The 18,648-nt window shown below is 48.5% G+C and overlaps 2 protein-coding genes across 2 annotated transcripts in view; one reads left to right on the forward strand and one right to left on the reverse strand.

Moving 5' to 3' along the window:
• Positions 1 to 7,438, forward strand: part of COG3 (component of oligomeric golgi complex 3) — a 67,549-nt gene extending 60,111 nt beyond the window's left edge. The window contains exons 22-23 of the mRNA XM_082435373.1: positions 544 to 642; positions 5,488 to 7,438. Coding sequence (XP_082291499.1) covers positions 544 to 642; positions 5,488 to 5,517 — 129 coding nt within the window. The 3' untranslated portion in view covers positions 5,518 to 7,438. The remainder of the gene's footprint in view (positions 1 to 543; positions 643 to 5,487) is intronic.
• Positions 7,439 to 9,153: 1,715 nt separating this feature from the next.
• ERICH6B (glutamate rich 6B) overlaps positions 9,154 to 18,648 on the reverse strand; it is a 61,549-nt gene continuing 52,054 nt past the window's right edge. Inside the window, exons 12-13 of the mRNA XM_082434987.1 lie at positions 14,459 to 14,684; positions 9,154 to 13,808 (exon numbers count right to left, since the gene is read on the reverse strand). Of these exons, the coding sequence (XP_082291113.1) occupies positions 13,500 to 13,808; positions 14,459 to 14,684 (535 nt within the window). The 3' untranslated portion in view covers positions 9,154 to 13,499. The remainder of the gene's footprint in view (positions 13,809 to 14,458; positions 14,685 to 18,648) is intronic.

Genomic DNA, 18,648 nt, shown 5'->3' on the forward strand with positions numbered 1-18,648 from the left:
TAAATGAATAAATAAGTAATCAGACCCTCACATGAGATGGGGCCCAGCACTTGTGAAAGAACAGCATCTCAGGAATTATGTCGCATTTTACTGGTGAGTAGCGGAAATAAATGGCTTGCAGCGGCCATGGAGGGATTAAATGTCAGAGCAAATTTAGTACTCATAGCTTCCAGCTCTGTGTTGAGCTCACATCTTTACCCAAGGCGTTGGTTGATTTTTAAAGTACATTTTATGTGTTTGGGAACTTTATTATCTTCTGTGGAAGAAATTGCTGCAGAAGACTGTTACTATTCTCTGCGGGGGACAAGGCTTGCTAGAGTTTAGTTTTTCCGGTAAGTATTATCTGATAAGTCTTAGACAGGTAGTGCTTGCATGTGAAATATTAATGCAAATTGAACGTCTTTGGTAATGCCCTAGAAGATACATTTCCTCCATTTGTTTTGGCAAATAGTAAGATTTAACTTTCTTAGTTCTTCATGTTTGAGAAGACTGAATATGTTTTCAGTGACTCATGTAATATGATTGCCTCTTCTTCTTTCTAAGAATAATATTCAGCAAGTCTTCCAGAAGTTCCATGTCTTGTTAAAGGAAGAGTTCAGCCCTGAAGATATCCAGATCATTGCTTGTCCTTCTATGGAACAGGTAATCCAAAGTCTGAAGATCCTTGTTACTTTTATAACCTTTTAGTTATTTTACTTGAGTAGATAATGTCTTTGAGTAACTGTGTTTTAGTTGTAATTTTAAAAATTGTACGTTGTTTTATTCTAATGAGCAGGAGTTCAAGCTTTGAATTGCTCTCTCACATATTTAGTGATGGCGTTAGAATTTTCAGTTGCTTTTCAGTGCTTTCTGGTATTGAAGGTTGCTGTGTTTAAGATGAATGAACTGTTTGTGGAAGACTCAAATAGTGGTATTGAGATTGCTGAATAATTTTGTTTGCAGTCTGTATAATAGGAGGCCCATGTTTTAGATGGAAAAAAAAGTGTTTCAGGGATTAGAATAGATGTTAGAAGTGTTTCTGTTTTCTCTCTTCTTCCTAAATTAAAAAAACTAAGTAGAGAGCTCAGTCTGTGTTTATTATCATTCATTTATTCAATTCAGTCAGCAGGCTTTTGTTGAGTAGAAGTAGGTTGGTGCTATGGAGGGTATTTTATTTCTGGTTTTAAGTTTAGTTGAGGAGTTTAGTAGGGTAAGGACTAGAGAGAGAGACTGGGGGAGAGTGGTAAGGTTAGTGAGAGCCCGATTGCTGTGGGTGGAGCCCGCGGGGAGAGAGACTGGAGGCAGTGCGTGTGGTAAGTCTTTTGAGGAGTTTTACTTCACGGGGAGAGAAAAGATGGGGTGGTAGCTGGAGAAGAAATGGGGTCATTTTTAAATTGAGATATAATTCAGATACCATAAAATTCACCCTTTTAAAGTAGGCAATTCAGTGGTTTTTAGTATATTCAGTAAGTCCTGGAACCGTCACCACTATCTAATTTCAGAACACTTTCATCCCCCCAACAAAGAAACCCCTACCTGTTAGCAGATTCTTCATTCCCCCCTCTTCTACTAATCTACCTTTGTCTCTGTGGATTTGCCTGTTCTGGACAGTGCATTAAATGGAATCGTACAATACATGGCCTTTCATGACTGGCTTCTTCCTCTCAGCATAATGTTTTTAAGGTTCATTCATGTTGTGGCTTGTATCAGAACTTCATTCTTTCTTACGGCTGTATGAATTTCTTTGTATGGCTCTATGGGTCATATTTTAAAATGATTTCTCTGTAGTACTAGGGTTGTAGACAGTCAGGATACTTTTCTTAAAAAAATAATTAATTAATTTATTTATTTTTGGCTGCGTTGGGTCTTCATTGCTGCGCGTGGGCTTTCTCTAGTTGTGGCGAGCGGGGGCTACTCTTCGTTGCGGTGCGCAGGCTTCTCATTGCGGTGGCTTCTCTTGTTGCGGAGCACGGGCTCTAGGAGCACGGGCTTCAGTAGTTGTGGTGCGTGAGCTCAGTAGTTGTGGCTTGCGGGCTCTAGAGCGCAGGCTCAGTAGTTGTAGCGCACAGGCTTAGGTGCTCCGCGGCATGTGGGATCTTCCCGGACGAGGGCTTGAACCTGTGTCTCCCGCATTGGCAGGTGGATTCTTAACCACTGTGCCACCAGGGAAGCCCCAGTGAGGATACTTTTTAATAAGTCATTTGAAGCAATTATATTCTATGTGATTATACCACTGACTTGACATGTAGTTAGTTTATTTTCAATATTTAGAGATTTTCCCCCTCATTTTGATTTAATTTTGTTTTTAATTATGTAAAATGTTTACATGATTCCCAAGTCAGAATTATGGAACAAGGTAAATTTGGAGAAGTCTTGCTTCCCTTTCCAGTCCCTCCAGCCTTTTCCCTCTCTCCCCTTTTAGATAGCTATTTTTATTTGTTATTGGATTATCCTTCCTTCCTTTTTTTTTTTTTTTAAAGATAGGGGAAATGTATGTTTGTATATTCGTGGGGAAGATCTAAAGAGAGGGAAAAATTGCTGCTGGGAAAATGTCCTTGAGAAGAGAAGGGGGAATGTGATCTCTGGGGCAGTTGGAGAGTGGGGCCTTTGTCAGGGGCCTGCAGGGTTCAGCGTGGAGAGAGGAGAGAAGGCCAAGCGTGTGGTCGCACGTGCAGGGAGCTGGCACGCGTGTTGGGAGCTCACGGAAGCTCTCCTCTGACTGCTTTACGTTTGTGAGGGGAACAGGAAGCAGGGTCACCACTGAGAGTGAGGAGGTGCTAAAGATTCCGGAGGAAGGTTCTGTTGAGTTCGGTGGTTGGTTATGAGTCCAAGAAAAAGCATTCAGCATAGTTGTCTCATGTTTTTTTCCTCCAGTCATCGTCAGTTGCATGAGTGTAGACGTGGAGTTGCTGGAGGGTTGTGTCAGGGCTGTGCTTTTGCCAGGAGGGACAAGGCGGGGCGGGTGAGGGCAGGAGAGTTAAAGAGGGGAGTGACTGTCGTGATTGCCGTGGAACTCAAGCAGACGAGGAGCAGGAGGGGGCTGAGGGAAGGGAGTGAGAAGGCAGGAGGAACCGTGGGTTCCAGGTTCTGGTGGGGTCAAACGGTCATTGGCGTTGGAATGTGAGAGGGAAATGAGCTGGGAAGATGGGTTGCAGCGATCAAAGAGTGAGCTGCTTGACGATGGGATTGTGGAGGGGTTGCAGTTAGAGGTGATGACGGGGCTGGGATGTGCCCGCGGCCTGAGCAGCTGACGTGGTTGGTGGAAGATGAGGTCCTTGGAGGAGAGGAGCCGAGGCGGACCCTGGAAGGTTAGCTATCTGGATGTTGAAACCACCAAGAAGTCCTGCAGGAGTAGTTTTAGGAAAGAGTGATAGTGCTCTGAGACCTGCAGGAGGTGCAGGGCTGGGTGATGGCGGAGGGGTTGTAGATGGAGGAGTGAAGCGGCGCATGGTCTGATATGATGAAAGCCAAAGCTGGGGGAAGGTGCTGGGAGAGGGAAGGAGAATGGTCTGGAAATGACAGTGAGGAACAGAGGGGACACTGACCCCGCCTCCAGGCCCAGTGGTTCCAGGCATGTGGATGAGAAACACGCATCACTTGAGAAGGCTGCAGGGGAAGCTTGTCCTGGCAAAGGGGTGGGGGGCAGGGCTTCAGGACTCCAGAGGGGTGGGCCTTGAGGTGGGAAAAGAGCCTTGAGGTAGTAGAGGAATGACTTGGGAGGCCTGGGCTTCCTGTGGTGGGTGACGTAAACATGGATAAAGGTGTGAGGAGAGCAGCTCTGATGGACGAGAGGCAGGGGTCTGGCTGAGAACATGCAGAGTTACTGGGCTCCCACTTGACTCCTGCCAGTGAGATATGTGGTTTAGTGTGTGTACGTGTGTCTGTAACTTAAAAGCTTTATAATAATCACACACACTATGTGCAGCTCAGTTGCTTTGCTTTTCTTCTTTCTCCTGTTGATGAACCACTAAATTATTTTCATGACCTACCAATGGCTTGCAGCCGACAGTTTGAAAAACACTAATAGAGGGACTTCCCTGGTGGTGCAGTGGTTAAGAATCCGCCTGCCAATGCAGGGGACACGGGTTCAAGCCCTGGTCCGGGAAGATCCCACATGCCACAGAGCAACTAAGCCCGTGCGCCACAACTACTGTGCCTGCGCTCTAGAGCCCACAAGCCACAACTGCTGAGCCCACGTGCCACAACTACTGAGGCCCACACGCCTAGAGCCTGTGTTCCACAACAAGAGAAGCCACCACAATGAGAAGCCCGTGCACCACAACGAAGAGTAGCCCCCGCTCACCGCAACTAGAGAAAGCCCATGTGCAGCAACGAAGACCCAGGGCAGCCAGAAATAAAATTAAAAAAAAAAAAGAAAAGAAAAACACTAATAGAGACCATCATGCTCACTGTTCCTTGTTCCTCTTTCAGAACTCTTAACATTTTCTAGTTAATAACAACAGCTGATATTACTGACTGCTGACTGAGTCACTTGGCCACAGGCTCATAGAGTAGGAACCAGAACAAGGAATTCTCTTACCCTACACGCTGCACGATGATCAAAACAGGAAATGTAACATTGATACTATTACCTAATCCCCCATCCGTATTCAAATTGTTTTCCCCAGTCCAGGATCCAGTCCAAGTGTTGCTTTCAGGTGTCACATCCCTTTAGTTTCTTTAAACCTGGAGCAGTTCCACAGCCTTTTTGGGCTTTCTTGACCTTGTCGGGCCAGTTATTTTGTAGAATGTTTGGTGTTGTCTGTTTCCTCATGATTAGATTCAGGTTTTGTATTTTTGGCAGGAAAAACACAGAGGTGATTTTGTGTACCTCTCACTGAAAGTACAGATTTATAGACGAGATTAGGGGGTGATTATTTTGATTACCAAAACCCTACTATATAGAAGGGCACACTGCCAGGCTCATCTAGCCCCAGGTCTCTCCAGGCCAGGGTGACAGATTTGCAGAGCGCAGGCTGCCATCCTCTCCTGTCGCAGTGGCGATTTCTCTGGTTTTCCCCGGGCTGGCTCCGGGTCTCGCGTTCCTTTACAGAGGGGACAGGGGGCTCCTGGTCCGAGTTAGCATATGAGGTGAAGCTCACTTGCCGTGCCTATTCTTGTGCAGTTAAGAGTCATTTAAAGAATTCAGCTTACTTACAACTCTCCTCAAAACGCACTCTGCATAGAGGCAGGTGAAGTCGGTTATTTAGGGCCATTTCTGGCCCTCGTTAGTGTTGGTATGTAGTTCTTTTCTGTCTTCCTGATTGGATTCTTAATGAATTGAGCGCCCAGGTTCGGCGATACCTCCCCACAGGCCCCGACGATGTGCTGCGCCCGGGGCTGCTTCTGGAATCAGCACCGCAGGTCCAGTTTATACCTTACAGCTGTGTTTACTGGTCTCTTAAAAATCAGACATCTCCTCTCATTCTTTTTTGAGGATCTAAACAACTTATCTTGAGTATGGTATTCCACAGCAGAACTAACAAGGCCTTTCTCTTTGCTTTTCAGCTGAACCTCCTACTGTCAGTTTCTAAATAACCAGGCCCGTCGGGCTGTGTGCGTAAATGGCCGGTCCGGCAGGAGCCGGCTGCCAAGTCCCACGGCCTGCAGGACACCGGGGAATTGTACGAGGGGCTTCCCGAGAACCACAGGGCTGACCGCAGAATGAAGTGGAAGCAAAGTGTGACATGATTTGTGTTTCTGTTTTGAAAACATCAAAATGCCAAAGATAAGCTATAATCTATGAGCGCTGATTACTGCCTCATTTAAATGGTCACAAGCAGTGTAAGGTTTTAAGAGGAAGCAATGGTGGGCACGCAGTGAAATGGTTCTTAAGAAAAATGTGCAATGAAAATAGGTTACAATAAATAGTGCAAAGAACTTTACAGTAATAACAGCTAATTAGAAACCTTCTAAGAGAAGGGTTTGTTAAAGCGTGAAACACTGCAGTCCTTTTAACCACTGAGCATTCCACAGTGACTACTTTTTTACTTCCAGAAATGTTATTTCTACACCCTATTTAATGTTTCTCCTATCACTTTGAAGTTTAGTTTGGGATAGATTGGATGCTTCTGAGAACGTGTTCTGCTTTCCTGGGAATTCAGTGTGTTATCTTTCTGTGTGTTTGATGTGAGGTAGTTTCAAGATGCAAGGACCTCGTGTAAGGTCCCAGGATCTGTACTCCATGAATTGCTTAGGTGCAGAGCGTTCAAAAGTAGGCAGGTAGCTGCAGCGTCCTCATGGTAGATACGTGCCGTATCTTTAATGAGAATCTTCATGGTACAATAGGCAGTGTCGGTGAGGGGGAGGTGCCAATTAGGGCGTCTTCAATCTGGCACATACAGGAGGAGAGGAGGCCTGATGAATAGTGTGTCTCGTGCACGAAGGTTAGGGTTAACCAGCTTTCTGCACACTGCCTTCCATTTCCGTAGTTCTTTGAGAAGTGAACACTTTCATGTCCTGTAGGTTCGTGGTGGCTGTGCCGCGAGCCTGCCTTGTGGATCTGTACCCTGCGACAGCAGGAGACGTTTCACTCACAGAGACGAGGATGACGGAGGCCAGCCATCCCTTAAAATCAACCACACGATAGCAGGGATCATCAAAAAAATTATGCGCATCTCTGAGTTTTCCTACAAATATCTGTTTCCTGATCGGATTGGTTTTGCCTCTGATGTTATAGTAAATGTAACCTGCTCTTTGGTTCACAATGAAGTTTGAGTTATTCAGACACTAATTTAGAGACAGAATGCTGACAGAGGTTCTGGAATGTAGCCAGCAGACCTCATTCTGTGAGACTGTAGCATTTCTCATCCGCTTCAAGCAGACTCCTGCCATGTGTAGATAGGTTACGTATCCTGATGTCTGTCATTTTAAACAGGTCACTTGTTTTTCAGCTCAGTTTAACTTGGTGATGGATGTTGCTTGATAGAGCTTAATACTCTATATTTTGGGAAGGTAGAAGGTAAAGAGGGTCCATATTCATTCTTCAGCAGGAAATGAATGAATTAGGAAGATTATATTTACTTCCACTTACTATTTTAAATATGTGTTTAATGAAATAAACTGTACAATCCAGTTTTGTATATTATATGTACATTTGATTTTTAAATAGCCTTTCCAAAGAAATGAGGGCATGATTATTGTACAATACTTGACTGATTTAATTTGATGTACAGAGCAGAGTGTGTTCTTAAGGATAAAAATATTTGATGGCACTCGTTCTTGTGTTTTGAGTCTTTTATTTCTGAAACAAACACCTTACAAAAGTGCTGAGTAGGTGATAGTGATCCATCTTGTTTGCTAAATGACTGTTTAAATCTGTACAGTTTCAAGTGTTTACTTATACAAAGAGTGTACATACTTTCAAATAATTAATTTAAAATGCTTTATATTATTTGGCTAGAATTTGCTGTTTTTAATAAATGTGAATTTTTTAAAAAATAAAGATTTTTGCTTCCTACTTTTTGTCCTCATGGGTCTGTTATGTGTGTGGATTCTTTAAAAAAATTTTTTAATTGAAATTTTTATTAAGATAACTTTTAGATTCACATGCAGTTGTGAGAAATAATACAGAGCGATCCTGTGTACCTTTACCGGATTTCTCCCAGTGGTGTCATCTTGCAGAACAATAACATGTGTCACAAGCAGGATATTGACGGTGTTACCCTCCACCAACGTTATTCTGATTTCCCCGGTTTTACTTGTACTATGTGGATTCTTTTGGCAGGATGATTATTTATTGTGGAAAGACACTTTGAAGCATCTTAATGCTTCATTAGGTGACAGATAATTTTTCTTTATTTGCAAAACTGCCAGTTTCCTGAGTACTGTCAGCACAAATAGTTGTGCTGAAATTTAGTGTTACTGAAGTCACAATAAAAACAAATTTGTATTTTCACAACCCCATATCTTTAAATTCTCTTCTGCTGTTACCTTACAAGGAAGAAAGAATAGTCAACCTTAGTTTTTAAAAAGGGTCCATTTATTAAAGGAACTGGGGGTGTGTTGGTGGAGAGAAGGTTACTTCTCAGAAAAGAGGAACTTCATCGATTCCTTTTGGCGTGCTTTTCTTCCGGTGGTGGTTCCTCCACTAGCTTGTCTGTCTGCTCTTCCTCAGCACCCAACCCCCAGAGAAAGGAGACAGCTGCTGGAAACTTGGTATAATGGCATCCATTAAATAGTCATCCAATAAATACATATTGGGGGGTTTTAAAAAACATTTTTCCTGGTTATCAAAATATGTTCACTGTTAGACATTTCTGTAGTGTTTGAATTTCAACATAAAATGTGAAAGTCTTTCATAAATGAACCTTGAAAGGTAAACTGCTGTTAAATGTTTGGCGTAGAGCTTCCAGATTTTTGTAGAGCTTCCAGATTTTTTTCTATGTATATTCTAAAATAACTTTTCTTACAAGATTGGGCTCTTTTACACTTTTCTTAATCCGGTGAGTTTATTTATTTATTTATTTATTGGCTGTGCCACACGGCTTGCAGGATCTTAGTTCCCCTACCAGGAATGGAACCTGGGCCCCGGCAGTAAAACCGAGTCCTAACCACTGGACCACCAGGGAATTCCCAGTCAGGTGAGTTTTAATTATCATTGCTTAAGACACACTGATTTGCTGAACTATTTGAAGTAAGTTGCAGGCATCATGACATTTTACCCCTAAATACTTCAGCATCCATCTCCAAACAGGACGTTTTCCTACATAACCCTAATACCATTATCACACCTAAAAAAAAAAAATCAGTAATATCTACTATGTAGCCTTCCACTTTCCTTGATTGTTCCCAAAAATGTTTCATAGCTTTTACTTTTCCAGGTTCATACATGTTAACTTGGTTGTTACATCTCTTTAGTCTCTTTTTTTTTTTTTTAATTTTAAAAATTTTATTTATTTATTTTAATTTTGGCTGCGTTGGGTCTTCATTTCTGTGCGAGGGCTTTCTCTAGTTGCGGCAAGCGGGGGCCACTCTTCATCGCGGTGCACGGGCCTCTCACTATCGTGGCCTCTCTTGTTGCGGAGCACAGGCTCCAGACGCGCAGGCTCAGTAGTTGTGGCTCACGGGCCCCGTTGCTCTGCGGCATGTGGGATCTTCCCAGACCAGGGCTCGAACCCGTGTCCCCTGCATTAGCAGGCAGACTCTCAACCACTGCACCACCAGGGAAGCCCGACTTTAGTCTCTTTTAATTTAGACAATTCGTAAAGTTTTTGTTTGCTTGTTTTCATGGCAATGACTTTTTTTTTCTTTTTAAATAATGTGTGGACTCCTTATAGAATGGACCAGAGTCTGCAGATTGCATTCTTTTCAAGTACGTGGAACATTTGCCAAGATAGATATATGCTGGGCCATAAAACAACAAAACAACCCAAACGTGATCTACAACAGTAGTTCTCAACAAGGGATGACCCCTGCCTCCTGCCACCAAGGGCGCTTTTGGCAACGTCTGTAGACATTTTTGGTTGTCATGACAGGTGTGTGTGTGGTATTACTGGCTTCTAGTTGGTAGAAGCAACTAGAACTGCCAAATATCTTATGCACAGGCCAGCCTCCCACTACACGTAATTACCCAGTCCAAAATGTGGATGGTGGCAAGGTTGCAGAACCCTGTGATATATACAACAACCCCCAGTTCCTAGCACTTGCAATCCCCTCACCTGGCTTAGTTGTGTTCATACCAACAAATGATGTCTTTTACTTATTTGGTTTTTTTTTTTGGCTGCGCCAGGTGTTAGTTGCGGCGTGCAAACTCTTGGTTCCCTGACCAGGGATCGAACCCGGGCCCCGTGCATTGGGAGCAAAGAGTCTTAGCCACTTGGCCACCAGGGAAGTCCCTACTTGTTTTTTTTTCTGCCTCCCCCAGTCTGGATTGTAAGCTGCCCGGGGGAGGAGCTTTGCCGTGTTTACAGCTGTATACCTAGTGCCTAGAACGGTGCCTGAGGTAGATGCTCAGTAAGTATCTGTTGAAAGAATCCACTTGGGCCCAAGTCACATAGCCTTCCCTCCCCCATCCCATTCCTACCAAGTCCTGCCTGTTCTCTACCCCCTCCTGCCCTCCTCTATTTCCTCCCCTCCGCTATTTCCAATGCCATTGTCCTGGGTCAAAACCCTTGTTTTCAATATTCCTTGCTGGGAATATTGAAGTATCTTTACTACAAGAACCTAGTCTTTTTTTTTTTTTTTAATATTTATTTATGTATTTATTTATTTATTTGGCTGCATCAGGTCTTAGTTGCGGCACGCGGGATCTTTGTTGCCGCATGCGGGATCTTTAGTTGCAGCATGCGAACTCTTAGTTGCAGCATATGGGATCTAGTGCCCTGACTAGGGATCGAACCCAGGCCCCCTGCATTGGGAGCGTGGAGTCTTGGCCTCTGGACCACCAAGGAAGTCCCCAGGAACCTAGTCTTACTAACACTCTCCTTGCCCTTTGCTAAAACTTTCAACTCCTGAAGCACATGGGCTGTTCAGGCCCCTGCATATCTATCTGCCCACACTTGTCTCCTTACTACTCATCCTCTGTATCTCTCAGGGTCCTTGAGTGTAAGCAACAGAAGGCATCATGTCTAACTTGAGCGGGAAAGGGCTTTATTGGAAGGAAATAGGAGTGCAGGGGACAGACCAGAAGCAGGAGGACCAGAGGAAGGAGAACAGGAAGCATTACAGATGCAGGTTTTTATTTTTTCAAAGCAGAAAGTGTCGGCCCACTGCTGTGGCAGTGTCCTAGACTTGGCATCACTGCAGCTGCTCTCATCTTGGCCAAGCTGACTTCCTGTGTGTGTGTGTGATTTTTCCATGCTTCACTGAGTGCTGGGGCAGGGAGGAGGAAGATTCTCTGCGCCAGTTTTCGATAAAGTGCCTCTCAGCTCCAAATCCACCCTTTTGGGCCCTGCTTTGAGATTCCGGAGCTGGACCCTGAGAACATTTCTCCATTGCCAGCTGATGCAAAGTTAGGCTCTGTAGGGTGCTGGTGCTACACTGCAAGGCACAGAGGAAGGGTGTCTCTTTCTGTTTCTGGTGTGGGTTTTGCTTTCTACACTGCGCTGGCAGCTGTATGTGTGTCGGGGGGTGTCTGGTGGCACTTGCTCTCTAGTGAGTTTTCCTGGTATCCAAGCAGGAAGTGTCTTGTGAACCAGCTTGTTGTTGCAGGTGCAATTGGTTAAGATACTGGAGCTGGGTGGGCCCCTCATCCAGTATGACTGGTGTCCATATAAAACGGGGAAATTTGATACAGAGACACACACACACACAGAGAGCACCATGTGAAAACTGCCAAAGACAAAGGAACTACTAGAGGCTGGGAGACAGGCCTGGGCCACATCCTTCCCACGCTCTTGATCTTGGACTTAGGGCTTCCAGAACTGTGAGATGATAAATTTTTGTTGTGTAAGCCACCCAGTGTGTGGTCCTTTTTGTTACAGCAGCTCTAGCAAACTAATACAGAGGGTGGGGGCTGGATTTTTATAGTTCCTGGTCATCTGGCTACTTTCACTACTTCCTTCACAATCTGTGAGGTGACTCCCTTTGCCTTATGAAACAGTGCCTGGGTGCTGGGTAATTCTGTCCGGCCGGTGATAACACTCGAACAGAGCAGCAGCTACAAGAGAGGCTGGAAATGCCTAAAATCTACGTGAAATACTGTGTCTATATAGACGTTGGCAATAGAATGTTTAAAACAGGGAGCTGACCAAACACAATGCCTCTGCGAGGCCACCTGCTGACAATCTCTGCGTTAATGGGGTGAGTCATGTCTTCAGGTTTTGTGGAAGGAGAAAGACCAGGGAGAGGCACTGGCGGATGATAATAAAGTGCCCACATCTGTGAAGTGCCACGCTGAGCACTTCACTGACGCCACCTGCTTTCATCCTCACTCTAACTCTGCGAGGTGTGTTGGTGATTGCCCTCCTGTTCCAGAGGAGGAAACGGAGTCCCAGAGGGGCTCACTGTCTTGGCCAAGGTCGCACAGCTAGCGGGTGGTGGCACCAAGACCCCCACCAGGGCTGTCTGCTTCCAGGGCACACGTGGGAGAAACGTCGGGGCTCTGAGATGCATGCAGCCTCGGGAGGATTTGTTTGCTGCGAGACGCGACTCCGGAGCTTCTTGTCTCCAGGGCCTGGTAAGAGAAGGGACCTCTGCCCACACGAGCGGAGGTGTAAACTAACAAGGTCCCTAGAATGGCTGTGTCCTGAGTCAACCCAAGCACTGTGTGGCCTGTGATGGTCTGCTCCCCAGCGGTCACTACCTGGCAACAAAGTAACTTGTTTTAGCTGATGATGCTACTTGCCAACGAGGTGTGATAGTCACACCGGGGAAGTGACCGTGCAACACCCCGCTACCGCCAGCCTGACCACCCTGGTCCCACCCCACGCGCGCAGTTGTCGGGATTTGGGTGAGGACGGGACTTTGGTGAGGGCTGGCGGCAGGCAGTGTGGGATCGTCAGGAGAGCGGGGCCGCGAAGGTGGGGCTGCGCTGTCTGTTCACAGCCGCGATCAGCTGGCTAATTGCTAGGCTGAGCCGGGAAGGAGGCGTTTCCTATACTCTTTTGGTTCAGGCTGCAGTTGAGGCCATCCTGGGAAGTTTGCAGGGTCCCAGGGACATATGAAAGGCATGCTATCAGGGATTGCCCAGCTCCTGAGTCCCCCTTTTCTAGAAACTACTGCCCCTCTCCATGCTTGACATCAACTAGGAGCCAAGACATAACCCCACCCTCCCTTACCACACTGGATCACACCAAGGGTGGCCTCCTGATCAAGCCAGGCCAATAGAGACCCCTGCGATCTTTTGAGAAAGACCAGGAGACAAAGCCATGTGAACTGAGATGCATAGAAAACACGTCTTTGGAACAAGACCAGTGTCGCAGAGCTGAGAACGAAAGCCCTCCTGGCTCCCGGAGGCCTCCCACGTGCCAGTCCTTTCTGAGACCCATTGCATCTTCCATCCAGATTACACGTTTCCCATTTTGCTTTACCTGTTTGAGTCGGTGACTGTAACCAGTGACCAAAAGGGGCCCAGCTATTGAAGAGAGTTTAAGTGTGGGTCCTTTTGGGCTCCTGGTTTGGGGGACTGGCTGCAGGCTGGTGCTGCTTTGCTGACTGGGCGTCCCTCTGTCTTGGCAGGGGTGGAAGAGGGGGTGTTTGTGAAGCTACTATTTCTAGACCCATTTTACAGATGAGGAAACTGAGGCAGAGAGCTACTTGCCCAAGGTCACACAGCCAACAGTGGGCAGAGCTAGGCTTTGAGATAGTCTGTGTCCTGAGTCAACCCAAGCATGGGAAAGTCACAAAAGAACATCTGCATTCAAGTGATCAGTAGAAGCAAGTGGGACAGGTGTTGACATGTATTGTCTACTGAAACAATTTGCTTCTAATGCTGGCAGGGCGCATGATTAAGTCTTTTCTGTGCCCAGCCACAGACTCTGTCAGCCCCTCTCTGCCCCTGAAAAACTTTTTTATTTTTCCTCCAAATCAAGGAGCTGTGATAGGTCCCAAATTACAAACTAGCTCTCACAAGATATGAGCTAGGGCTTTGGAAGTTTCCTCGGGGCTTTGGACACCTCCACCTCGCCCAAACATTCAGCACGTGCCGAAGCAGCACAATTTGGTGACTGCCCCAGCTTGGAAGATGAGAGTTCCTCCTCCAACTCATATTGTCTTGTTGGAAAGATCTTGATGCCCTGTATGAAGCATTCCAAGTCAGAGATGGTCAGTATATTCAGGATCTTACTCATTTTTCCCAGAAGGATCTGGATCTTCCGAGCCGTTGAACTGAATTCCATCTCCAGGACTGCTTTCTTCTTCATTTTGCTCAGCACCGCCGGGGTAATGTACTGTGGGAATTCACAGGCGGCTCGTGAGGGTTAATGCTACCTGGGCACCAAGCTTCCCCCGCGTCAGGATTAGGACCCTGTGGCCATGACCGAGTCTTCCCTGGAAACGTCACTCTCCAGGGCGAATCTGTGAACCCAGCCCTACTACCACCAGCAACCTTTCTGCTGCTTCCCTAAGACACTCACTTGGCCTGTGCCCGTGGCCACATCCCAACCTGACCCCAAACCAAAGGGTGGCCAGCTGCTGGGCCCTGGTGTGACTTGCCTTCCAAAGGCTGTGCCCTCCTGGGGGCGTCCAGCTTCTCCCCTTGGATTCCCTAGCACAGCAGGAGAGTGAGGCCCTCACGGTGTCTGCCTATGAGCCCCACATCCATCTGGGGCTCCCTTGGAGCGTGTCTGGGTCTTGCTGGGATGAGAATGTCAGTTTCCTCAGCTCCGAATCTTATGTTAAATGATAAGTGTTCGGAAGTTAAATGACTGCTTTGTATATGGTCAAGCATCGGGTCAGGGAAGGGGGCCTCGTTTCCCTAGGGGTTGGAGTGTTGAAGAACATGGCCTGGAGGCCTGGGCATGGACCAGTTCAAGCCAGCAGTGGCCTGCGTGCACGTAGTTCCCCACCTGGCAGAAGATGTGGGGAGTTGAGACCTTACCTTGTACTTGGTGCCTAGGTTTAAGCAAATGTGCTTCTTTTTGTGGTTGAAGCGGAAGGTGATCTTATCCTGGCTCCTTATTTGTACCTTGATGTACTGGTTGATTTTCAAGGAGATGGGCTGGACGGGGGGTGCGTGGATGTGCAGGTTCAGATCCCACCAGTTCCAGGCCTTCTGGTACTTGTCTCTGGCGAAGTAGTAGCCCAGGTTTTGGCTCAGGTTCAACCTAGACCAAGAAGGCATCAGGCAGCCACAGCACTGGGCCCTGGGGGCTAGGGCACAGCCTCTCCCAGGGATGCAAGCCCACCCCTCCTTCCTCCCCTCCCACCCCTGCTCTTTTCCTCCAACATGGGGGCGAGGGCACAGCCTCTCCCAGGGATGCAAGCCCGCCCCTCCTTCCTCCCCTCCCACCCTTGCTCTTTCCCCCCCAACATGGGGCCTTGGCAGGTGGGAGAAATGCCAACAAGGAGGTGAACCCATCTAGGCGCAGCCCTTCAGCCCTGGCCTGTCCATGTTCAGTCTGCTCTGGTGCCCCTGGCCCCTCACGCCCAATTGCTCCTTTCAGTTCCCGGGTCACGCATGCTTTTGAACTCCTCATGGCTTTGCCGTGCTGTTCCCTCTGCCTGGAGACGACTCCCCACCCTGCTTGGCGTGGTTGCTTATGCTTTAAGTCCCAGCTTAAATGTCACCTCCTCAGAGAAGCCCTTCCTGAAGCCCCCCTGAGTCCCTATATGACTATCTCCATCTCTTTGTTAATTTCCTTCCTATAATTTACTAATGCACATTGATTCTCATTATTTGGTGTAGTTGGGTTCTATAAAGTTGCCTCAAACACAGAGTTAGCGAATACTGAACCATTGCTCCCTGGAGAAATAGGTGTGTGTATATATCACACATAGATAACCTTACATACTAGAAACAACCCATCCTGGTAGATTCCAACCGGCGGCCCCAGAACTGAAGCTCCTGGAATCACGTGCCCTGCTCCTCCTGGCTCCATCCTCTGGTTCCCTCGTCAAGAGCTGAATTAAGAAGGCAAAGCAGCTGGGAATGTGCACATCAGGCAACTCAAATCCTTCAGTGCTCTGTGCGTGTTTGTGACTCTATGTGCAATGTATGCATTTGCATCTTTCCCCTGGGAGCAATGGTTCGGGGTTTGCTAGTTCATGTTCTGGAGACCTTATAGAACAGAACTATCTTGAATAATGAGAATCGACTGGGCTTGCTTATCATCCGTCCGTCCCACTAAAATGGAAATGTAACTTGTGGTCGGGAGGGAAGGGTCCCCCTCTGTCTGGCTCCCGGGCGGACCCTGCCCCGCGCTGTGCCCGGCGCCCGTGTAAACAGCTGTGGGTGAGTGAGGGGTGGTGGGCTCCTCCCTCTTCCAGCCCAGGCCCTGCTCTCCTTCGAGCCGTCCTTTCCTGGCATTTCAAGCCCACCATACCCCTCTGCCCTGGCTTCTGCTTTTTGAGTCCCGCCAGGGCTGTCTTGAGAATTGGTGCTGACGGGCAGCAACTTCTCTCGGGAACCAAACGCAGAAGGGAAGAGAATCTGGGACCTGGGTTAGTCAGGAGAAGGTAGGGTTTGGGGGAGCCCGGATTAATCAGACCACCTGCCAGGCCTCGTCTGGGGTGTTCAGGGGCTTTGTAGGATGCTGGGAGGGAGAGGCCGGCTCAGGCCTACTAACGGCTGCCTTGTTCACTTCCAATAAGGAGAACTTCTTCTGGTCACTCCCCAACGCTGGGTCCTCCTGTTGCTTCCCACTGCCCATTGAGCCAAGTGCAAACTATTAAGTCCCTTCACCATGGGGCCCCCCAGCCTGTCCAACCACATCTCTCTTTACCTAGACAAGTGGCTGTGATGCATGTAATGAATTAAAAACCTGGGCTCTGGAGCCAGACTTTCTAGGTTCATAGCCTGGCTCTGCCACTTGCAAGCTGTGTGACCTTGGGCCAGTTACTTAACCTCTCTGTGCCTCAGTAAAATGCAGATAATAACAGTGCTTTACTCATAGGGTATTTGTGAGGATTAAATGCCCGTACAAAGCAATAAGTCGGTGAACATTAGGATCTCCTTATTATCACTGATGGAGAGGAGGGCAAAGAGGAATCTTCTTTCACTCTGCAGGGGAAAGGATCCCCACTAGCTTCTAACCCTTTAAATGGCTCCCATCAGAATTTTTGCACGAGGCTCTCCCCATTTTCTAGGGTTAGGATCTGTCTCAGCCTGGAGGTATCCAGTTCTGGGCTAAGGCTCCCTCAAGAAATTGGGGTCTAGAACACCCAGAAATGGTGTGAAATTGAAGGCTTCTTCCCAGGGGGTGTAAAGACCCAAACTGCGGAGCTGGCGGGACCCACCACTAGGGACCCCGAGTTTAGGCAGGTCTGGGGCCCTTGCTGTGTGGGACCCTGAGCTCTGGAGGGAGGCCTGTTCTGCGGTTCCTCAAGCGTGGGCCTGGAGGGTGGAGGTGATGCTTAGTTTCCGCACAGCCGGCAAACTTCAGCCGTGCCTTCTGCCTTCCCTGAGGAGATGGAATCAAAAAACCACCCAAGAAATAGTCAGTCCTCCAATCAGCTTGGTGCTCCATCTTTCCCAGGGCCTGTGTTGCAAAGGAGGAGGGAGGCGGGGCTGGACCAGGGGAGCCGCGGGGTTCCCGGCAGTGATGAGGGTCGGCGGGGCCCTGGTGCAGCAGCCGAATGTTCCCAAATGGCTTGGAGGGCCTTTGCCACAGGATCTCTCTCCCAGTGACGAAGGGCCTGCAGTTCTGACCGTGAGGTCGGTCAGGGGCCGAGTCCTTCTGTGGTGGGAGCAGTCTTCTCCGGTGCCGCCACCCCCGAGGGCGGAAGCAGCTTGGGCCTGGGGAGCCCGCTCTGCCCCGTGGTGTGAACTTTCAGGTGTGATGGGTGTGAGGCTTTACACAGGGACAGTCCCTCTCCCATCCAGGTCTCTGATGGCTGAAATGCCATCCATGGCGCCGCTTTGGTTGAAGGCAAATGAGATGAGAGCTTGACCCAGAGAGAGAAGATGCAGCTGCCCTTGGGAGAGGCAGTAAGAAAGCCTTGGCAATGAACTGCTTACAGCTGAGCGCGGAGGGGCCGCCTGGGGCCTCCCGGCCTGTGTGCAGAGCGCCCGGGCCCTGCCAGGGAAGCCGGGGGTGGGATCGCTTCTCTTCTCCCACTCAGTCTGCCCGGCCAGCAGCAGGAAGGAAGGGCAAGAGAAAGCAGCAGTGACACGTCTGTGGAGGCTCTCCTGCCGTGGGGGCCCCTGACGGGTGGCGGGTGAGAGCGGAGGCCCTCGGGGGCCCGGGCCCTGGCCTGTGGCCCTGGGGGCAGGAGGCTTCCCCGGGCCCCTTGCTAAGATTTTCGGGGCCCACTCTGAGCAGAACCGATTCTCTTTCAACTTCCCACAGCCTCTTGGTTGTAAGCTGCCCAGTTTCCCCGTGAAGGAGGAGTCCAGGGTTAGAAAGGGAGGTGTGTCTCCCACTCTGGAGAATCAGGAGCTGTGAAGGGGTCAACACAGTCTCCGAAAAACTTCCAAGGCAAGAGGTCTGCAGGTCCCGAGGAAAGAGACGGGAGATGAGAAGTTAGGGGCTCCCGGGCCAGGAGGGGACCACGAGGCGAGTGCCTGGGCCTGGAAGCTGGGCTGCCCAGAGGAAGAGAGGTTGAACCACTGGTCACTGCTCTCCCCCAGGACAGGACCTCTGGGCCCATTTCCTCATGGAGTTGAGGCTTTTCCTGGAGTCCCAGGAACGGTCTGTGGTGTCACACGACAGCCGCCCCTGGAGGGGACAGGATGTGCTCCCTCGGAGTCCCCTGTCTTTATCTTACAGCCCCGAGTGGGTGCCACAGCCCTGGGAGACGGGTGGGCACGCCGGCCTGGGCTCCAGCACCAGCCAACCCCTACAATCCCCTGGGAAGCTTTTAAAGAATGCAGATCTCCAGGCCCCGCCCCAGACCTACAGGATCAGAATCTCGAGGCGGGGGACAGCCATTCCCCAGCTCTGAGCACCATCCTTCCCCTTGGGTTTCGATGCGCTGGGATAAGATGTTGTTTATCTTGCAAACTTTATTTGATAATTTAAAAGAATGCTTTACTTCAGGCTGAGGCAAAATTCCATAAAACTGCTCGCCTGTGATTTTACATATGGCTTGGGGCGAATGACTCATCATTTTCTCTGCACCTAAGTTTCC

This window comes from Balaenoptera physalus, assembly GCF_965194825.1.
Source record: "Balaenoptera physalus genome assembly, chromosome: 18".
NCBI lineage: Eukaryota > Metazoa > Chordata > Mammalia > Artiodactyla > Balaenopteridae > Balaenoptera > Balaenoptera physalus.